At 46.6% G+C, this 17723-nt stretch overlaps 1 protein-coding gene across 1 annotated transcript in view; it reads right to left on the minus strand.

The window, feature by feature from the left end:
• Positions 1-8343: 8343 nt before the first annotated feature.
• kif13ba (kinesin family member 13Ba) overlaps positions 8344-17723 on the minus strand; it is a 69261-nt gene continuing 59881 nt past the window's right edge. The window contains 9 exon segments of the mRNA XM_048270866.1: positions 8344-8651; positions 9096-9756; positions 10204-10269; positions 13089-13222; positions 14349-14484; positions 15329-15376; positions 15518-15595; positions 15873-16025; positions 17286-17381. Of these exon segments, the coding sequence (XP_048126823.1) occupies positions 8428-8651; positions 9096-9756; positions 10204-10269; positions 13089-13222; positions 14349-14484; positions 15329-15376; positions 15518-15595; positions 15873-16025; positions 17286-17381 (1596 nt within the window). The 3' untranslated portion in view covers positions 8344-8427.

Raw genomic sequence — 17723 nt, forward strand, 5'->3', positions numbered from 1 at the left:
TCACACGACAGATAACCTCACAGAGTCATGTACAATAATATATTCTCTGAAGCTGCTGTAGATTAACCTATTATCAGTACAAATGTTGACTAGGTCATACTCCTCAGTTGCAAATAATGTGATGCTAACAGTGGTCTAACCAGTGGGACTTGGGTGAAATAAGACAGTATGAAAGCTGTTGAAAGGTGGGATGAGATGTTCAAGGAGAATGAGATTTTAAGGTAGCACGAGCAATCCTAATGCAGTTTGAGCAATTTCAAGATGATATGAGTGGTTTTAAGTTAGTATGAGCTAGTTCAAAGTGGTATGAGTGGTTTGAAGATGGTATGAGAGATTTGAAGGTGGTGTGAGTTGTTTAAAGGTGCTTCTTTCTCGCACTTAAAGTGCAGTTGGGAGAAAATCAACTTCCTGACAATCAGGTGATGGAGAAGACCGTGTGACGAGGGACACGAAAGCGGTGTGCGTGTGTGTTTGTGTGTGTGCTTGTGTGTGTGCATGCATGCAAGAGGGACAGAGAGAGTGTGTGTGTGTGTGTGTTTGTGTTGTTAACTGGGTCACCAGTGTCTGGCTCGACCCAAAGTGATTATGTGTATGATTCCATGGAATGGGCCAGAGAGAGGGTGAAATGATGAGGGTTCGCAAATCATGTGCTACGCCACTCTCTTGGGTTAAACAAGCTATCAGACAGGCTGAAGATAAACGCATGAACGTGTCCACGCATTTTGCTCATTGTGTTAAATAACGTATTTGGCACACTAAACTCTTATTGTAGCCTTTTCTTATTTATCTTTTTGTGATCGGCAAAGAGATTATGGTAACATACTGTATGGGATTATTTATTGTTTTTATACCCCCCCTTCCCCACCAAGATTGTCACTTTAGTACAAAAGTACAAATAGACCCTCCAGTCTCACGATGAGAGTGCACATCCCTTGGTAGGAGAGTCTGTCGGACATCGGACATTAGTTCTTAGTTTGTTGTCATAAGGTGCTAGTTCAGAGGAATGACAGCAAACGTGGTGTAGGGACCTTATAAGCTGCTGTTATCAAACCTCATACACCAGTGTGTTGATTGAGGTCTGAACGTCCTACATAGGAACTATCGGTGCATTCCAGACAACTCGTAAGTCGGAGGTAGGACTTTGAAGTTTGGGTAGATCGACTTACCCTGAGTTTAGAAGTGGGAAATCCGACTTAAAGTAGTGTTTCATTGTACTTTCTTTCCAGTAGGAGGTGGTAATTCTTGACTTATCGAATTTGTCTGGAAAGAAATTGGGAGATTCCAACTAGGAAATATCCGACTAATGTGTTTTCTGGAACACAGCATAAAAATGAATTAGATCGGCACTTCGCCACAACTCACTAATTGGCTGTTCAACTGTGGACAGCTGTCTTCTCAACAATCTTTAGACTACAAGCCCAGTCCACATTGCTGTAATATGGCAGCATCAGTGCCGCGATAGGGAGCCAATGGGATTTTGTGGTCTAATAAACTTCTTGTGCAAGAATCCTATTGCCAGGAAAGAGTTCTGCATTAAACCATCACGTTAGGTCCCTAATTGAAATCCACTTTCCCAGTCATAACATTTTTTTTTTTCCGGGAATGAGAAGGTTTCTAAAAAGAGAACCTTAGAATGGATCATGTATGAGGTCAAGCCAAAGAGAATGTTATTTTATTTCTGCTGCACTTGGTTTCATCCATCTATCTTTCCAAACCATGTAGAGATGTGTTAGGATCACAGGCAGGTGTGTTAAGAGCCAGAGTACAAATCAGTAGACCAGATCTGGAGAGAGAATGTCGGGTTCACCAACCCCCGGATCCCCCTCTTTTCATACATATGTGGTTTGCTCCAGTGTTCTGCAAGAGGGCACTGTCAGGACGGGTCAAACCGAGCATGCCCACTGGGAACGTACGAGTGTAGGTCTGTCTGATGGCATGAGACAGACGGGGACAGGCCCGGTTGTGGTCACTCAGAACCACCCACTGTGCTGTGTGTGACCCTTGACCCTTAGGACGCTGCTTTCAATGTGAACGGAAAATGACTAGATAAGCTTTTTTTTTTTAAAAAGAAATCTACCCCCTTTCTCTTTCCTCAGTATCTATTGAATGATGGTTAAGCTGGTGTGTGAGTGCACCATGTCCTTTCCTCAGAGCCAAGCCAGACCCCTGCAATGCTCTGCTATCAGTATCCGCTAAACTAATGCTTACTTCTATATCAAGTGTAACTCAAGAGACTATATAGGAAAGCTGTTCTAAATCAAGAGATAGAAATATTATATATGTTTTGATTTATTTCTTTGTGCAAATTCTGCCAAGCAGAAATGTATAGCATCAAATGAACCTTTGTTATTATTTTGTCAAGAAATGCTTTATGTGTTTGAAACACATTTCCAGTTTCAAACTGTTCTTTAAAATAATCATGTTTTTATTGTTTTCATGTTTATCTGTTTTGTATTTTTTTATTATCATGTATGCACAATCTGCCTTTTTGCGTTTCCCCGAGTGTACTCTCTCAATGGTAAATTCACCTGTTTTGGGACGTTTTGGTATGAGTAGAATAATACATTTCAGAGCCCTTCTAGACTGCATTGTAGGTAGTCCTCAGACAGCTGTGTCCAAAACAAACAAACAAACAAACAAACAAACAAACAAACAAACGTCCCCCTCGCCGAGGTTGCGGTGCTAGAGCTAATCTTACCATTATATAATACTTTCACTCTCCCTTCAATCATGAGACATCACTAACCCTGTGGAACTTGTATAGGCTGTAATTAAGTATAAACAGTGTAGGCACATCAGCTCGCTTGCTAATGCCACTTAAAATACGGAGAGTTAAGTGCATGTGCGCCATGCACAGTTCATAGTGCACGGGTAGGTAGCCAAGGTCTTTGGAAACATAAATCACTTGTTACTCTTCCTGGACGCTGTTGGTCACTGCTTGTGCGCATATAGGCTACACACAATAACGTTTCTAGGCGTAAGTCAATGAAGAACACGGCTTCTGAGCAGATAGTCCCGAAGGCTCCTGATAAGCAACATCCGAGTGCTTGCAATGGTTCCACGAGGTTCCTCCCCGAAGAGATCTCCCCTCTCTGACCCTGAAGGAGGTAGTTTGCCATTGACCGCACGGGGGTACAGAACGCAGCCGTCTTGGTTTCCTACCCCTTGTTGAATATGTGAATATATTAAATATATTAACAGATGTTCTATGAGGTGAAATGGATAAAAACAATTGTTGTATCAATTTGAAATAGTTAAGTCCTGTATCTTCTCCTATTTCAGAATTTAGTGCCTTTTTTGGACAGTAGACTGTTCTGTAATTACTTTGTAGTATAAGATCTATATGGCTTTGTTACTTTTTTCTTTCTTTGTTTATTTTCAAATCTTTTTTTTAAAACTTGTGTTTATTTTAGTATCGTATCTTCTAAAGAATAAAGACTGAACAACGACGTCAGAGTTACTTTTTTCCCCTAAATAAATGTTTCCATTCCATTGCAAATTCAGCACAATCAATGTAAACAGAATGCATAAACTACATTATCATTACCATTAAGTCACCTAATGATGATGAATATATATTTTAAATCACCCATTTCTTCGTGTGCACGTGTTCATGGTTATGCATTATGGCCAACAATCCACAAAGACTCCACAGCAGCAATACAGTGCAAAAAGCAGACACACACATACACTACTCACAAAAAGTCAGGGATATTCGGCTTTCGGGTGAAATTTCAGGATGAACCTAAAATCCACTATAACCTTTACAGGTGAACTTGTGACCTCTAAACTTTTGAATGTGCATGTCCAACAGTTCAATGTTTCAGCACTTTCTGCACTGAAACATTACATTTCACCCAAGTCAGATATCCCTAGTGTATATATTGTATATGCTCTCTCTTCCTCACACACACAACACACACACAAAGGCAGGCCTTACCTGTGCTGGCTGGTAAGTTTTCCGACAGGGGGGGCCATACCAGTCCTGGGAGGGTGGAGGCAGCTTGGGGGTGCTGAGGGTGGCGTGTTGCTGACTCAAACACCCACAATCCAGCCAATCCAGACTTCAGGAACACCTTGAACTATTTCAAAGAATTCACATGGCACACCAATAATGATTTGTAAATCAATGCACTTCTTTATTTTCCTTTACAGAGAGATTATTGTACAGTCAATATAAAAGAAAACTATAAATGAATTATTATACATGATTATTCTTTGGATATCAGCGTAGAATTACAAATAATTAAATTAAAAATCAAAACACTTGTGCTCAGGATTCGAGTCTTCATATACGACTGTACATTGGGGGAGAAAAAAAACAACACACGCACATACACACTCACATAAAACACCCAAAAATACACACCAAACACATTTGCAGCACGTGATCGGACAACTTGAGGAAGTGATTATTGATCTGGTATTGGGACCCAGGGCCAGGGCAGCGAGGGAGTGGCGCGCTGGTCAGAGATAAAGAGAGGCCAGGGGGACGCGACGCAAGACGACCCCCACGTCACATCACATCACACCGAGCGACAGATAGACAGGTGTCAGGGTTAGAGTGCAGTCCGTGTGAGAGTCAGTGTCTGAGTTAAAGGCTCCCGTCAGACTAGTTGTGCAAAGAGCAAGAAAAAAAATCCTTCCTTTCCGTCCTTCTTTTATCCTTTTATTGGAACCCTCGTGGCCTGTCGCCAGTCGTCTCCACGGTGAAGGAACACAGCCTCTGACGTATCGGCGCAGAGCCCAGATGGTGCAGCTGGAGTCGCTGGAATGGAACCGATTTGGGAAAGGCCACTTCTGTGCTTGCTTTTGATATTGATATTGCTCTGGTCCTGTGTGTGTGTGTATGGGGGTTTACAGGTCATGATATAGTCAACACAGTACTGTACATTTTTCATTCACTGTGAACTTGTCCACACTGTTACACAGCAGTGTAACAGGTCAAAGATGCACACGAGGAGGGCAAATTGCACTTCTCCATGCAAGCGTAGGGGTGGGGGGCTGGGGTCACTGTATGTGTATGGCTGTAGTATCAGCTTCCTGGAGAAGTGTGGAGCACAGTATCGAATAACCTCTGTCAATGTAACATCAAAGAAATCACTGCATGTTAGTCAGTCAGTTAATGTGTGTGGAGTTTTGTCAGCAGTGAGTGTGTGTGTGTGTGTGTGTGTGTGTCAGTACTGTCTGTAGTATAAGACATGGCCGTGTCCTGCTGCTAGCCTACAGGAGGCGGCTGGGCTCTCAGTGTAAGGGTCCTCTGAGGTAACGCGAGGGTGTAAAGGCCAGAGAGACAGCACAGCACGGGTGGCCATTACACCTTACAGAGCACCGGGTTAGCTACTAAAGCACTGAGGGACCAAACCACCGCCTGACCACAGGGCAAAGGGACGGCCGGACCCTCAGAGTTACTGCACAGGACAGGAAAGACTGGTCCCCGGGGATTACTGCACAGGACAGCGGGTAGTGTGTGAGTCCAAGGAGGATTTTGGAAACATAATAATACTAAAAAAAATAAGATAAAATAAAAAGTATTTCAAAAGGCACCACCATACTGGAACTAAGAATGAGTTCCAAACCAGATCTGAGTTTTAAGTGCAGATGAACACTTCTGTTTGTTTTTTCTTTTTGTGATGCACGAAATGGAAACAAACGGTCATAAAGCAAAAGCTCAAGATTTAGACTGGGCTCTGCCCATCGTGTGAGATCTCAGTAGACCAGAGGCTGTTTGTGCGTTTGTTCAGCTCTGGATGAGCGAGGCACATTCAACTCAAACGTGATGCTACCACACCGCACTCAATTATCCTCTGAGCACAGAATACCTAGACAACCACCAACAACATAGAACAATGGCCGACTATCTGCTTCTATCAAAACAGTAAATGTCTCTCCTGCTCCTAAACTAGAGTATCTACCTTCAGTCCTGTTAGTCTGTTGAGGCAGTGTGTGTGTGTGTGTGTGTGTGTGTGTGTGTGTGTGTGTGGAGTAAAGGAATTATCTACCAGAGCTGGAGAGACAACAGGCAACACCATCAAAAGAACAGAACAGCTGACACTGACATCAGCAAATGGGGAAATAAATAAAATAGAGAAGTTTACATGCATCAGAAACTTGGACACACATCTGATGATTTCTTTTTTTTCTGACATTTTAAAAGGAGAATAGCTCTACTTTTCCTCAAATCACAGCATGAAACAATTATATAACAGTCCGTGTTAATTTCTTGCTAAAAAATGCTATTAATTGGAATCATGCTAAACAACAAATCATGTGCAAATGACATCAGTACAGGGGCTTTTCATTTTTCATACATCTGTTCAAATACAAATCATTAAAATATATTTTAGTAAAGTTTTCATATTGCATCATAAATCCCAAAATCATTCAAAACAAATAAAGTAATGGGATTTTACTGAGCAAGTCCTTGCACTTGGAGCACAAAAGCCACTTTTTCCTTCATCTTTTCCAATGTGCCTTTGTTTCAGTGGAATGAGCATCAGTGTTAAGGAACAACAAAAACAGACGAGAACAAAGAACAAAAACAAAACAAATTGGGATTTTGCCAGTTGCTGAGGCAGTTTGTTGGTCCACATTGAGCTTTCTCGTGAACGCTCTGAATGGAATGTGATTCCAACGAAAGCTCCTCATATGGTGGAAGACTAGGCCACATGTTTGAAACAAATAGAAGTTCCCACTTGGTTTTATTTCCTCCACTACACCACTCTGGTTCAGACGGAGACTGCAGGCCTGTGAGTCGAACCCTTCATAGGACCACCAAGCTACTGTGGTAACTCAGGGTTCTCTGTCCAACAGCTGAGCATCTGAACCGATAGGGATTTGCCTGTAGAGGCCTCAGGTTAACAATCCGTCAGAAATCAGATGCATTGCAATAACATAGAACAAGCTTTAAAATGTCTGAAACCTCAAACACATGTCTGCTTTCTCAAAACATGTTTGACTAGGTCTCTACATGCAGAAGGACACTTCCAAACAAAAAATGGTGGTGAACAACACACACACACACACTCCCATATCACAACCACTGAATGAGGGTCATGAGCATGACATGTTACACACACATGCAGAGGTGATATTCTCAGGGTGAGCAGCATTTTTCTGTAGTCCTCTTGCAGTACTGATAACCCACCTGTCCCAATGGCATAACACCAAAAAAAACTACATCTCCCACAATTCCAATCCAAAGGACAGTATTCTCTCTTGTGCAATATTTATATATATTTATATATTCTATTTCTTTTCTCTTATACGGAATTCACCCCTTTGTCCATTTTCTAAAAACTATGATAACATTTGTCCACCTGTCTCCACTTAACCTCATCACCGTGCAAATCACTTCTTCTGTTTCTCACAAATAAACGGTGATCCACTCTCCTCACGTCCGCATTCGCACCTTCACACGTGCAGTGATGGCAGAGTCACCCGTTTTTGGGTTTGAGTCACAACAGGCACCTTTCTGCACAACCTCTCGGACATCACAGCTCCCTGAGATCACCACTCACGGAACACACACACAACCCAGACGTCCAGCCAGCCGACACCGGGGTCGGGCCAGGGGGCCAGGTTCCGATCCACTCCCGAGTCGGCAGTGGCGGCCGTCTCAGAAGGCATTCTCGCGCTCAAGATGGGGTGGGGTGGGGTGGTGCGGAGGAGAAGATGGCTGGGGTGGAGAAGTTTAATGGGAGTTTAAAAATCTGCAGTAAAAATCGCTGATTCAGAAAAGGCACATTCTGGGTCCATCCGCCTTCTCTCAGAAGGGGATACATCATGCATAATCATCAAGGAAATGGGTCCGCAAAAGAGACCCACATCAAAGTCCACTCCCTGCAGCTCGACCACCGTGCAGTAGAGAGACAGAGAGAGGGAGAGAGAGAGAGAAAGAAAGAGAGAGAGAGAGAGAGAGAGAGAGAAGGGGGGGTGATATTTCACCAGTGGAGAGCACAAACCCCATTTGCCGAGGCTCAGGCAGCTGATCTGTGGGCGATACTAAAGCGGTCAAACTCAAGGAGAGCTCCAGACGAGACGAGACGAGACGCGCTGCAGCGCTCTGCTCCTCTCCGCTTTTCATTGATATTCAGACGCAGCGCGGAGCTCAAGGACGGCCTGTACGGCTCCCAGGGGAGCAGGATGCTGACGCTGCTGACAAGGCAGAAGGGGGGGGGTGACCACCACAGCACAGTAGTTCAGGAGACAGCAGCAGGCACGACCTCAAGAGAGATGGGACGACAACAAGGGTCTGTTAAGGATAAAAAAAACTATATTTTTTTATAATGGGGTGGGGGTGGGGGTGCTTTGTAGAGTTGACCAACGTCAGGGTTTGGTGGGGAGGGGGTGTTGCTGGGGAGTCTCAGTGGTCTCTTCCTCGCAGGCTGAACCGGACCGGACTGGACCGCACGGGGCCCACAGCTCTCAGCTGCTCCACGACTTGCGGTTTTCTCTGCGCTGGGCAGCAGCCTCCGGGGCGATCTTGGGCCGGGACAGGACTGCGTGCCGGGTGAAATCTCCGCTGACGCGGTTCTCAGCGTGCCTCCGGCCTCCCTCGCGACGGGACACCCGGTCCGGCCGCACCAGAACCCCGAAACCTGGGCTACAGCGGAAGTACTGCCGACCGCCCACAGAACCGTCGTTCTTCCCTGCAGAGGGAAATAGACACATCAGAGGTCACACACACACACACACACACACACACACACACACACACACACACACAGCTCAAGGATGTTTGCATATTCAGAGAAATCAGTACATATTATAAACTTAAGCAAAACGAAGGCACCATGTCGCATCTTTCATGATATAGTGACATATCAGCATTGTAGTAATGTGTGTTTGCATTTCAATAGATAAGCAAGGAGGACTTGCACTCTGAGATCACAAAAGGTTGAATTTTTAAACCTCTGTAGTTTTTTACATATTTTTTTCAAAATTTTTTTGAGGCAACACAGTGTGCAAAAAGTTTGCATTTCAATAAAATTCTCCAGGCTGATTCGCGAACACACACACACACACACACACGTCTGGATTGCACATGTCTGTGAAATCCAATGTGGAATTTCTGCGCTTGCCTCTCAGCTCACCTGCGGGCGTGTCGAGCTCCACTCCGACCCAGGTGCCCTCGGAGAAGTCGGCTTGGCCCACGTATCGGACGGTGCCAGTCTTCCCCCCGCCCAGCGACACCACCTCGCCCACTCTCAGCCAGGCGGGCACCTCCACCTCCCCCTGGCCAGCCGCCTCCTCGTCCGACAGGATCTCCAGCTTCTCCAGAGCGCCTCCTCCTTTCCCCCCCACTTCCTCCTGCGCGTCCTCTCCTCTCATTGGTCGGATGGGCTCCGACTGGCGGACCCGCTGAGGCACCGCGGCGCTGTTCTGACCCGACGGCCGGAGCGGAGGAGCCACGCCGTTGCGCTCGGCCGGACCGGACTCCTGCACTCCCACAGTCCTCTGGGGCTTCAGTCCGGAAGCTTCTACGTGGGCGACAGAGGAGGAGGAGGAGGAGGAGGAGGAGGTGGTGGGGTGGAGGAGAGGTGGGGTTACTGGGTCAGTCGTGGTGGCGTCGGGGACGGCGCCGGCCGCCTCGCTGAGCGTCGCCGTGGAGACGCTGCTGGAGAAGTAGCCGCTGGAGGCTTCGCTGATGGGGCTGAGGGGGGTGTCATGCTGAGGGTCATGCGTGGAGGAGGGGAGCGCGTTGGGGCTGTCCGACTGGCGCTCAGGGGCCGGGCTTCTGCCTTGGACAGTCACCTGGGAGGGGGGCAGGAGGGCAGAGAGGAGGGTAAAGGAAGGTTGGGGGGGGTAATTACCTTCAGATACTATAGGGCAAAGTGTGACCACCTCACTTTATTCTGGGCTTGCAATGCATGAGTCATTGACTCCGACTACAGTAATCATATCTGTCACACACACTTTCTCTCTCTGACACAAACATTTTCTGTCTCTGACACTCTCTCTCTCTCTCTCTCTCTGACTGACACACACACACACACACACACACTCTTTGAAGTTGCTGTTGTTTGACCCCTATATGGCCACAGACTGGGTTAAGTGGAGCTACAGCATGCAGACACAAAGAGAGGGGTGAAGGGTGAAGTCCATGCTCTCTCACTAGACGGACTTGGGACAGGAATGCTGTGTGGACACAAGCGCGCGTGTGTTTGTGTGTGTGTGTGTCTCTCTCTCACTCCATCTTACCGGCTCTAGCCTGGCTCGGCCATCGTCCGAGTTGCCACTGGTTTGCATCATGATCCTGGGCGTGTGCTGGGAACAGAGGGCAAGTGCGTGTTGTTAAGTGTGATTCACAAGAGAGAGAGAAGAACGGCTCTGCTAGAGCTGCAAAACACACGCTTCCCTCTTTCGGCCATGAAGCGACGCGCACTCTCTCTCGTTTAAAAGGGCGGACAGTCTGTAAGGGTCAGAGCGGTGCTTTTACACCCCAGATTAGGACCCGTCGGACGAGGGCCAGCCGTCTCACGGGCCAGTGACTGCTCCGGTGGGTCTCGCGCTCACATGGCAACAAGAGAGGGGAAAAGTTTTATACTGAATGGAAATTATGCATGGAAATCTTCCGGAACGTCTCTCTCTCCATCCCCATCTCACTCCCTCCCTCTCTCCCCCTCTCCTTCCTTCTGCGGCTTAGTGATTAAAATAGCTCTTTAAAAGAAGAACTGCCCTTTCACCGACAGCGAACACAGTCTCTCTTCATTTAAGCAGTTTATGGTGATAGTGTGTCCGCCAGTGATTTTAGTATTCACGGCCAAGCGCGTCCATTAAAAGTAAAAGTGGAGGGAGAAAAACAGAGAGCAAGTGAAAACATCCGTCTGTATGGAAATGACAGATCAGAAATAGATTCTACTGGAAACAGTCCACTGAAGCAGCCCTGCAATACCATCAACATTAAGAGAGGATGCTGTGTGGAGCTGTCAATGTGAATTTCTCTCCATGAAAATCGTTTGAGCTTCTACTGTAATTACTTAAAGGTCGGATTGTCCACGTCATGTTTAAATTCCACAGTGAATGCACGCCCTTGGATCAATGACCTAAATGTATTGACCGTTTCAGTTTGCAGAATAGCTGAACCGACTGCTCTCTCCAAAGCATGTTTGTCCTCTTTACATTTCATCTGCAATATTTTCTACATTATGATCCCCTCGTTACCAAAGACAGTCAAAAGGTTCTAAAAAACCTTTTAAAAAAAAATACTCAAAAACAGTAAACCTCTGTCCTATAAATGTGGAGTGTATACTTTTCTTCTTTATTGTAACACTAACAGGGAGGCCACACCAGGCACATACTTGAAGCGTTCTGTTCACACTGCGTCTGCCGCAATAATTAGCTTCCGCTATAATCAATAGAACTGGCTAGACCAGACATGATAAAGGCGTGTATGTTTGGAAAAAAACGGAGCACTTCAATTGGTCACCCGGCGTTGCCTCCCTGTAAGTGACCAAAGGAGCCACAGGCCGAGTGCTGCTGGGACACCAGCCTGCTGGGAGTGCACGTGTGTGTGTGTGTGTGTGTTTCTAGGAGCCACAGGCCGAGTGCTGTTGGGAGTGTGTGTGTGTGTGTGTGTGTTAGGGATCGACCGATATGTTTTTTTCAGGGCCGTTACAGATATCAATTATTACCAAAACAGGAGGCCGATAACCGATATGTAAAACCGATATTTCAGTTGTCAAAAAGGGGGGGGGTAAGATAGTAGCCTAGGCTATGCGATATGCTGAATGCTCAAAAAAAAAAGCTAACTTTTCATTCTTCTTTTGATACACAACTGTTGTATTGTATCAACTTGCATCACAAGTGTAAATCCTGTGTATCATGTTAATCCAAGAGCTGTGTGATAGCAATTATTTTTATAGACATACACAATGGGCTATGTGCTTGTAAGGGGCCTGTCACAAAGAGGATGCTTTGCCATCGTGTGTGTGTGAGTGCACGAGAGAGGGAGAGGGAGAGGAAGAGGTGCATGCGTGATGGCAAGTGTTACGATTGAATAGTTTAACAAAACAGTTTTAAAATAGTTCTTAGGCTATTTAAGCATGCAATTTGTGTCCATATGTAGGCTATAAGCTACACTTCTGTGAGCCTAAAAGGCACATAATAGCCAGGACGCAATTTAGTTCAGGTCGGATTAAATTACGGCTGACCCTGGGTGCCTGTAGTCTGTTCTGACAGTCCGTCAAAAAGCAGCAACTAGACTTTTTAGGCGTTCGCTATCGCATAATTTAGGACTTGTCTACTATGTAGGTCTATGGGATAACGTCCGGCAAGGTGTCCCGTTATTAACAATTAATTGACGGCCGGATGCAAAAGAACTCCCAGCGCAGCACCGAGTTTGTAGGCCAACTAGTAAGCGGTAGGCTATATCACTAGCGTGCATCAATGGGGAATTAGCGATTTGCGAGGTGGGTGCTTTAGGCTACTTATTGATCGGATCAAAAGAGACAATAGCTTACAAAAGTGGTGTTTTTGTAACTTCACTGTAGATGATTGTGACCGTTCACATTCCAACTTCAGCAATGTAAGGTAGGCCTACCTTCCTCACCTTGAAAAATAGCTCCGTGCAGCTAAAGCCCAGTCTACAATATGCCTCAGTGAGAATTCTAAACTTTCTCTGTGTTCAGTCTTGATCCTGATTGGCTGCATTGCGTGCTAACTAACAAATCAGGCGGTGTAGTGGGCGGGACAATGCTCTCGACCACAGAGTAGCAAATGCAGGGGAGTGAGAGGCGCTTTACAGACAAAGTAGCGTTTCATTCTTTATCCATTTCAGTATCGGCGGAAAAAATGGCCGATACCAATTATTATAAAAATGCTAAATATCGGCCCTAATAATCGGCCCGGCCGATAATTGGTCGATCCCTAGTGTGTGTTTCTAGGAGCCACAGGCCGAGTGCTGTTGGGAGTGTGTGTGTGTGTGTGTTTCTAGGAGCCACAGGCCGAGTGCTGTTGGGAGTGTGTGTGTGTGTGTTTCTAGGAGCCACAGGCCGAGTGCTGTTGGGAGTGTGTGTGTGTGTGTGTGTGTGTGTGTGTGTGTGTGTTTCTAGGAGCCACAGGCCAAGCGCTGCTGGGACACCAACCTGCTGGGAGTGGGGAGACGGCCGCAGGTCCTTCTTGTCGTCACGGGCAGGAAACAGGGACTTGAGCAGCTTGGGCATCTGAGGCACCACGGCCTTGACTGGGGGGAGAAAAGAAGCAGCGATCCCTAAGAGACCTGCTGGGTAGGAGGGGAGGGAACCAGGGAGGGTGAAGAGAGGGAAAGGTGGAGGAAGAAAGGAGGGCAGAGAGAGAGGTAGGAGGTAGAAAACAAAAATAAGAGGTGGAGGAGAAAGAGACAAGGAGGGAGAGGAGCGAGAGAACAAGAAGAGGAAGGAGGAAGAGAGGGAGGAAAGAGGAGGAGAGGGAGGGAGACCGGGCAGAGATAAACAGAGGAAGAGGAAGAGGAGAAGTGGAACAAGGGAGAGAGAGAGAGAGAGAGAGAGGAGTGGCAGAAGTAGAGAGTGAAGATTAAAGCCAGAATGTTGAAGGCCAGCACCGGAGAGAAAATGCTAGAAGCCTATAAGCAGCTAGCTAATGCACAGCTGACCCGGCGGTCATCTACAGGCCTGAACTACAGCTTAGTCCGCATTGTGCTCAGCGTCTGAGAAGAACTCCAGATGAATATGAACTAGTGTGCATCTCCGGTGTCAGCGATACCAGCGTCCAGCAGAGCAGAGCAAACCAGTGGATAGGCACAGAGTGGGAGTGTGAGTGTGAGGCGGAGAACCATACAGCCATGAGGAGCTCAAGAGAAGGACCAGAGGGCAAGAGAAGGGGGCAGAAACAGACCTGACCCGCAACCAAGGGGCAGAAACAAGCACAACCTCGGGGCAGGTGGCGTAAACCTAGATCACGGAGGGGCACCGTTCTGACAGCGCTAGCTTGACCATACCTCGGGTGCATACTTGACCAACTTAACCAGACCATTCAACTGATCTCTCCAGCTCAACCACTGAATAAAATAATCATGCCTAAATCCCAGAGGATAGTGCTGAACATTACCAATGACCTACAGGCTAAACCTTGACCTAGAACCCTAAAGGCGTGCAGTTACTTTGGAATAATGCACTCAGTCTTGGTACACTAAGTCTAACAAGTTAACGTCTAACATTACATGTTCCTAGTCAGTCCTGGTGTGCTGTGAGATTTTCTTATGGTAAATAGTGTGCCGCAATAGAAAAAAAGTTTGTGAAATATTGTTTAGGAACAAGAAGAGAACCTATGATGTGTAGTCATATGAAAGGTTCCTCCTCTGTTCTGAGTGATGTGGAGAGGGAGATCTCTGGGCTTGTGGTGCTTACCTTGTTCAGAGTCCTGATTCTGATTCTGGGTCTGGTTCTGCATCTGGTTCTGGCTGTGTGCAGATGAGGTTCTGGGGAGGGTGCGGCTGAACTGGGGGGAGGTCATAAAGATGTCCTGCTGGCTCTCCCAGCGGTTCTACAGGAGAGACGCGGAACCACACGGAACATGAGAACAGACAGGTCCCCAATCAGCACACAGAACACAGCACACAGATACTACACAGCACACAGAACACAGAGATACTACACGACTACACAGCACAGATACTACACGACTACACAGCACACAGATACTACACGACTCCACAGCACACAGATACTACACGACTCCACAGCACACTTGAATGAGAAATATGACACACATGGAATGACATATATAATGGCGCTCTAACCGATGCTGGGTAACGTCACTTCTGTTGACTTTCAAACAAAACAGAGAGCTAGCTCGCTACTTCCTCCCCCTCCCTCCCGTGCTGCTCCCGTGCAATTGAAACTCTCCTAAACGCGCATCTCGTCTGTGCTTTGCTGGAACAGTTTGTTATGTTTTTATGGGCTAGGTTTGCCCAGGTTGTTTTTGTTGCATTTTTGGAGCCTGGGCTGTCCACAGAGATCGCTTTTTTTTACATTGTATTCAGGACACAGACAGCTAGTGGTTGGTTAGGTGATGTTTGCAGTAAGTGACATAAAATGTTCTAGCCTAAAAAACGCATGGCATCGCTTAGAGCACCATTAATGGAGTCAGTGTACAGAGAACATTAATGTTATGAGGCAGTCAGACATCCGCATGCAGTTTGGACAAGTCCTGTAAGGGCTGGCATATGAAGCACTGGCGCCTTCCACAGCAGACAGCACACGTTTTTCAAAGTTCAACTGAACACATGCAGTTGGTGGTAAAGCACTCTGCTTCTGTGCTTGATAAGAGCTGTATAAAAATAAATAAATATTACTATTATCATCATTATTACTAGTGTGTCACAAACCTTGTTGTCGTCCAGCGTGGAGTTCAGGTCCTGTCTACTTCCAGACAGCTGCAGAAGACAGAAGTGAAGCAGCCAAAGTTACCATCAAAAATAACTCCTTCACAAAGCAGTATGCCAGTGTGTTTGGGGGTGGATGGAGCAGAGGCTAAAGTCACTAGTTAGAATACAGGAAGTGAGGTAGGTGTTTACCCGGTGCACACTAGGAGAGCTCAAGCTTCTTCTGCTCCCCTTGCCCTTAGTGGCCAGATGCTCCTTCACTGCCACCTCCTAAACACACACAAAGAAAAACGTACACACACATGCGCGCACAGAGAGAGAGAGAGAGAGAGAGAGAGAGAGCATATTAAAATTGTATTCCATATTAAATATTGCGTTCCATATTGGGATAAAAAACTGCTGGATATGTAGCACACACAGAAACCAGCACATTGTGTCCATTCTAGAACCCTGAGTGTGCACTAGCCCATTCCGCCAGTGGAACACTATGACCAGTGTTCCCTGAGGTGGGGGGTAGGTGGGGGGGGGGGGGGGGTCTGGTTCTGACCTGCCGCAGCCTGTCCAGAGTCAGGATGTTCTCCACGGCCAGAACGCTACGCAGGTACTTCTCGATGGCCGCCTCGTTGTCGGAGGATTTGGGGTTCTCTGCACTGGCAGCCATGCGGGCGAGCATCTCTCGGTCCTCTGAGCCCTGGGCATCCTGGGGAGGTGGGCACAAGAGGGGGAAGGACGTCAGGACATATCAACATATGCCCACTGGCCCGGGGCAAGTTAAAGAGCATATCGGGCAAGTTGGTTGACCAATCACTGGCCTGAATCTGCCAGTCACCATGACAACTCAGCTTAGCTCACCTGTGATGTCAACTGGTTGAAGCTAAGCATGTGAGGCTACTCAAATAAAGAGGGCACTCGTTACAATGTGATAAATGAACAGTTTTGTTTACAAGTGACTTTTCTGGGCCAGTTTATATATATAGTAGGGGCCAGCACAAATGTCATGTACTGGCCTGAAAGAGCAGTAGGCAGGAGATGTTACACAGGACACTGATCAGGACAGATTATATGGCACTGCTCAATCCCCAGCCCCATTTCACAACATTAAAGGTTGTATCAGCAATGGAGGGTTAACGTCACTTCTATTGACGTTCAAAGAAAACAGAGAGCTAGCTCGCTACTCCCTCCCCCTCCCTCACGTGCAATCGAAACTCTCCTGAACGCGCATCTCGTCGGTTATTGGTTGGAACACTTTATTTTGCCTTTGAGTGGTTGGCAACACTTGTTGTTAGCAATTGTTTTTGTGTGCAGATCTCAGAGCCTAGGCTGCCTACAGAGACGTGTTTTTTGACAGCCTGCTAACGGGGCGGGCAGCTAGCGTATCGTTATGAAAGATTAGATGAATGATCATTTATGTTTGGGCCTGCAATCGCTGATACAACCTTTAAAAAAAGAACAAAAATGGATCCAGCATGTGGACAAACCGACCTGATCACAATACACCCGGTCCCATATTGATATATTAAAACAGACCAACAGAAATAAAATGACTGGGAAAAAAAAGAACTAAAAGAAGACTAAGGGACTAGTATAAAGAGAATAATTGCATTCAAGAGAAAATGCTTGATTAAACCAAAAAAGAGTAATTGCTCCACAAACAATGCTGCAGTGTTGCCAATGGCAGCCCACTCTGGTGTGTTGTGCATTATAGGACCACATCACAGAGACAATATTCTCCTTCATCTTCTAACTGATGATAAAAACGTCCAAAACGAAAAATATTTGGAAGCAATGAAACATGCTGTCCGAATTCTTTTTGACCACAGCACTAGACTAAAGCTGCGTTCCCCAAAAGCGCAACTTGAGGGGAAAGCTGTGACGCACGTTAAGATGATTAAGGGGTGTTTAGAAAACGGCATCTTGAGATGTCATGTCCTGGACTCTCATGTCCTGGGGCAATGCTCACCCCAGGAATGTTGGACACAACCTCGAACGTCACGCCACAGCCCGGGATGGTGCTCCGCGTCGACATCCTTCGCAGGAAGTTCTGGGCAAAGCCCTGCTGTACACACACACACACACACACACACACACACACACACACACACACACACACACACACACACAGAGAGAAGCGTCATAACCACAGGAAGCCTCCCCAATCTTTCACTTGCTATCAGTTCAAAATCAGCCGGCAGTTCCTGGGAGGCTGCATGACCAAAGCACACAGTGTGAGGGAGGGGGTGGTGCTAACCACAGGGCACACCTGTCATACTTACTTATACAGCGTGAAGGCCACTAGGACACAAGTATGCATGTCTGACTGCACCAGCTGTGTGTGTGTGTTTTCTAACAGTGTTTAAGTGTGTGTGTGTGTGTGTGTGTGTGTGTGTGTGTGTGTGTG

This window comes from Alosa alosa, chromosome 19 (genome assembly GCF_017589495.1).
Source record: "Alosa alosa isolate M-15738 ecotype Scorff River chromosome 19, AALO_Geno_1.1, whole genome shotgun sequence".
Lineage (NCBI taxonomy): Eukaryota > Metazoa > Chordata > Actinopteri > Clupeiformes > Clupeidae > Alosa > Alosa alosa.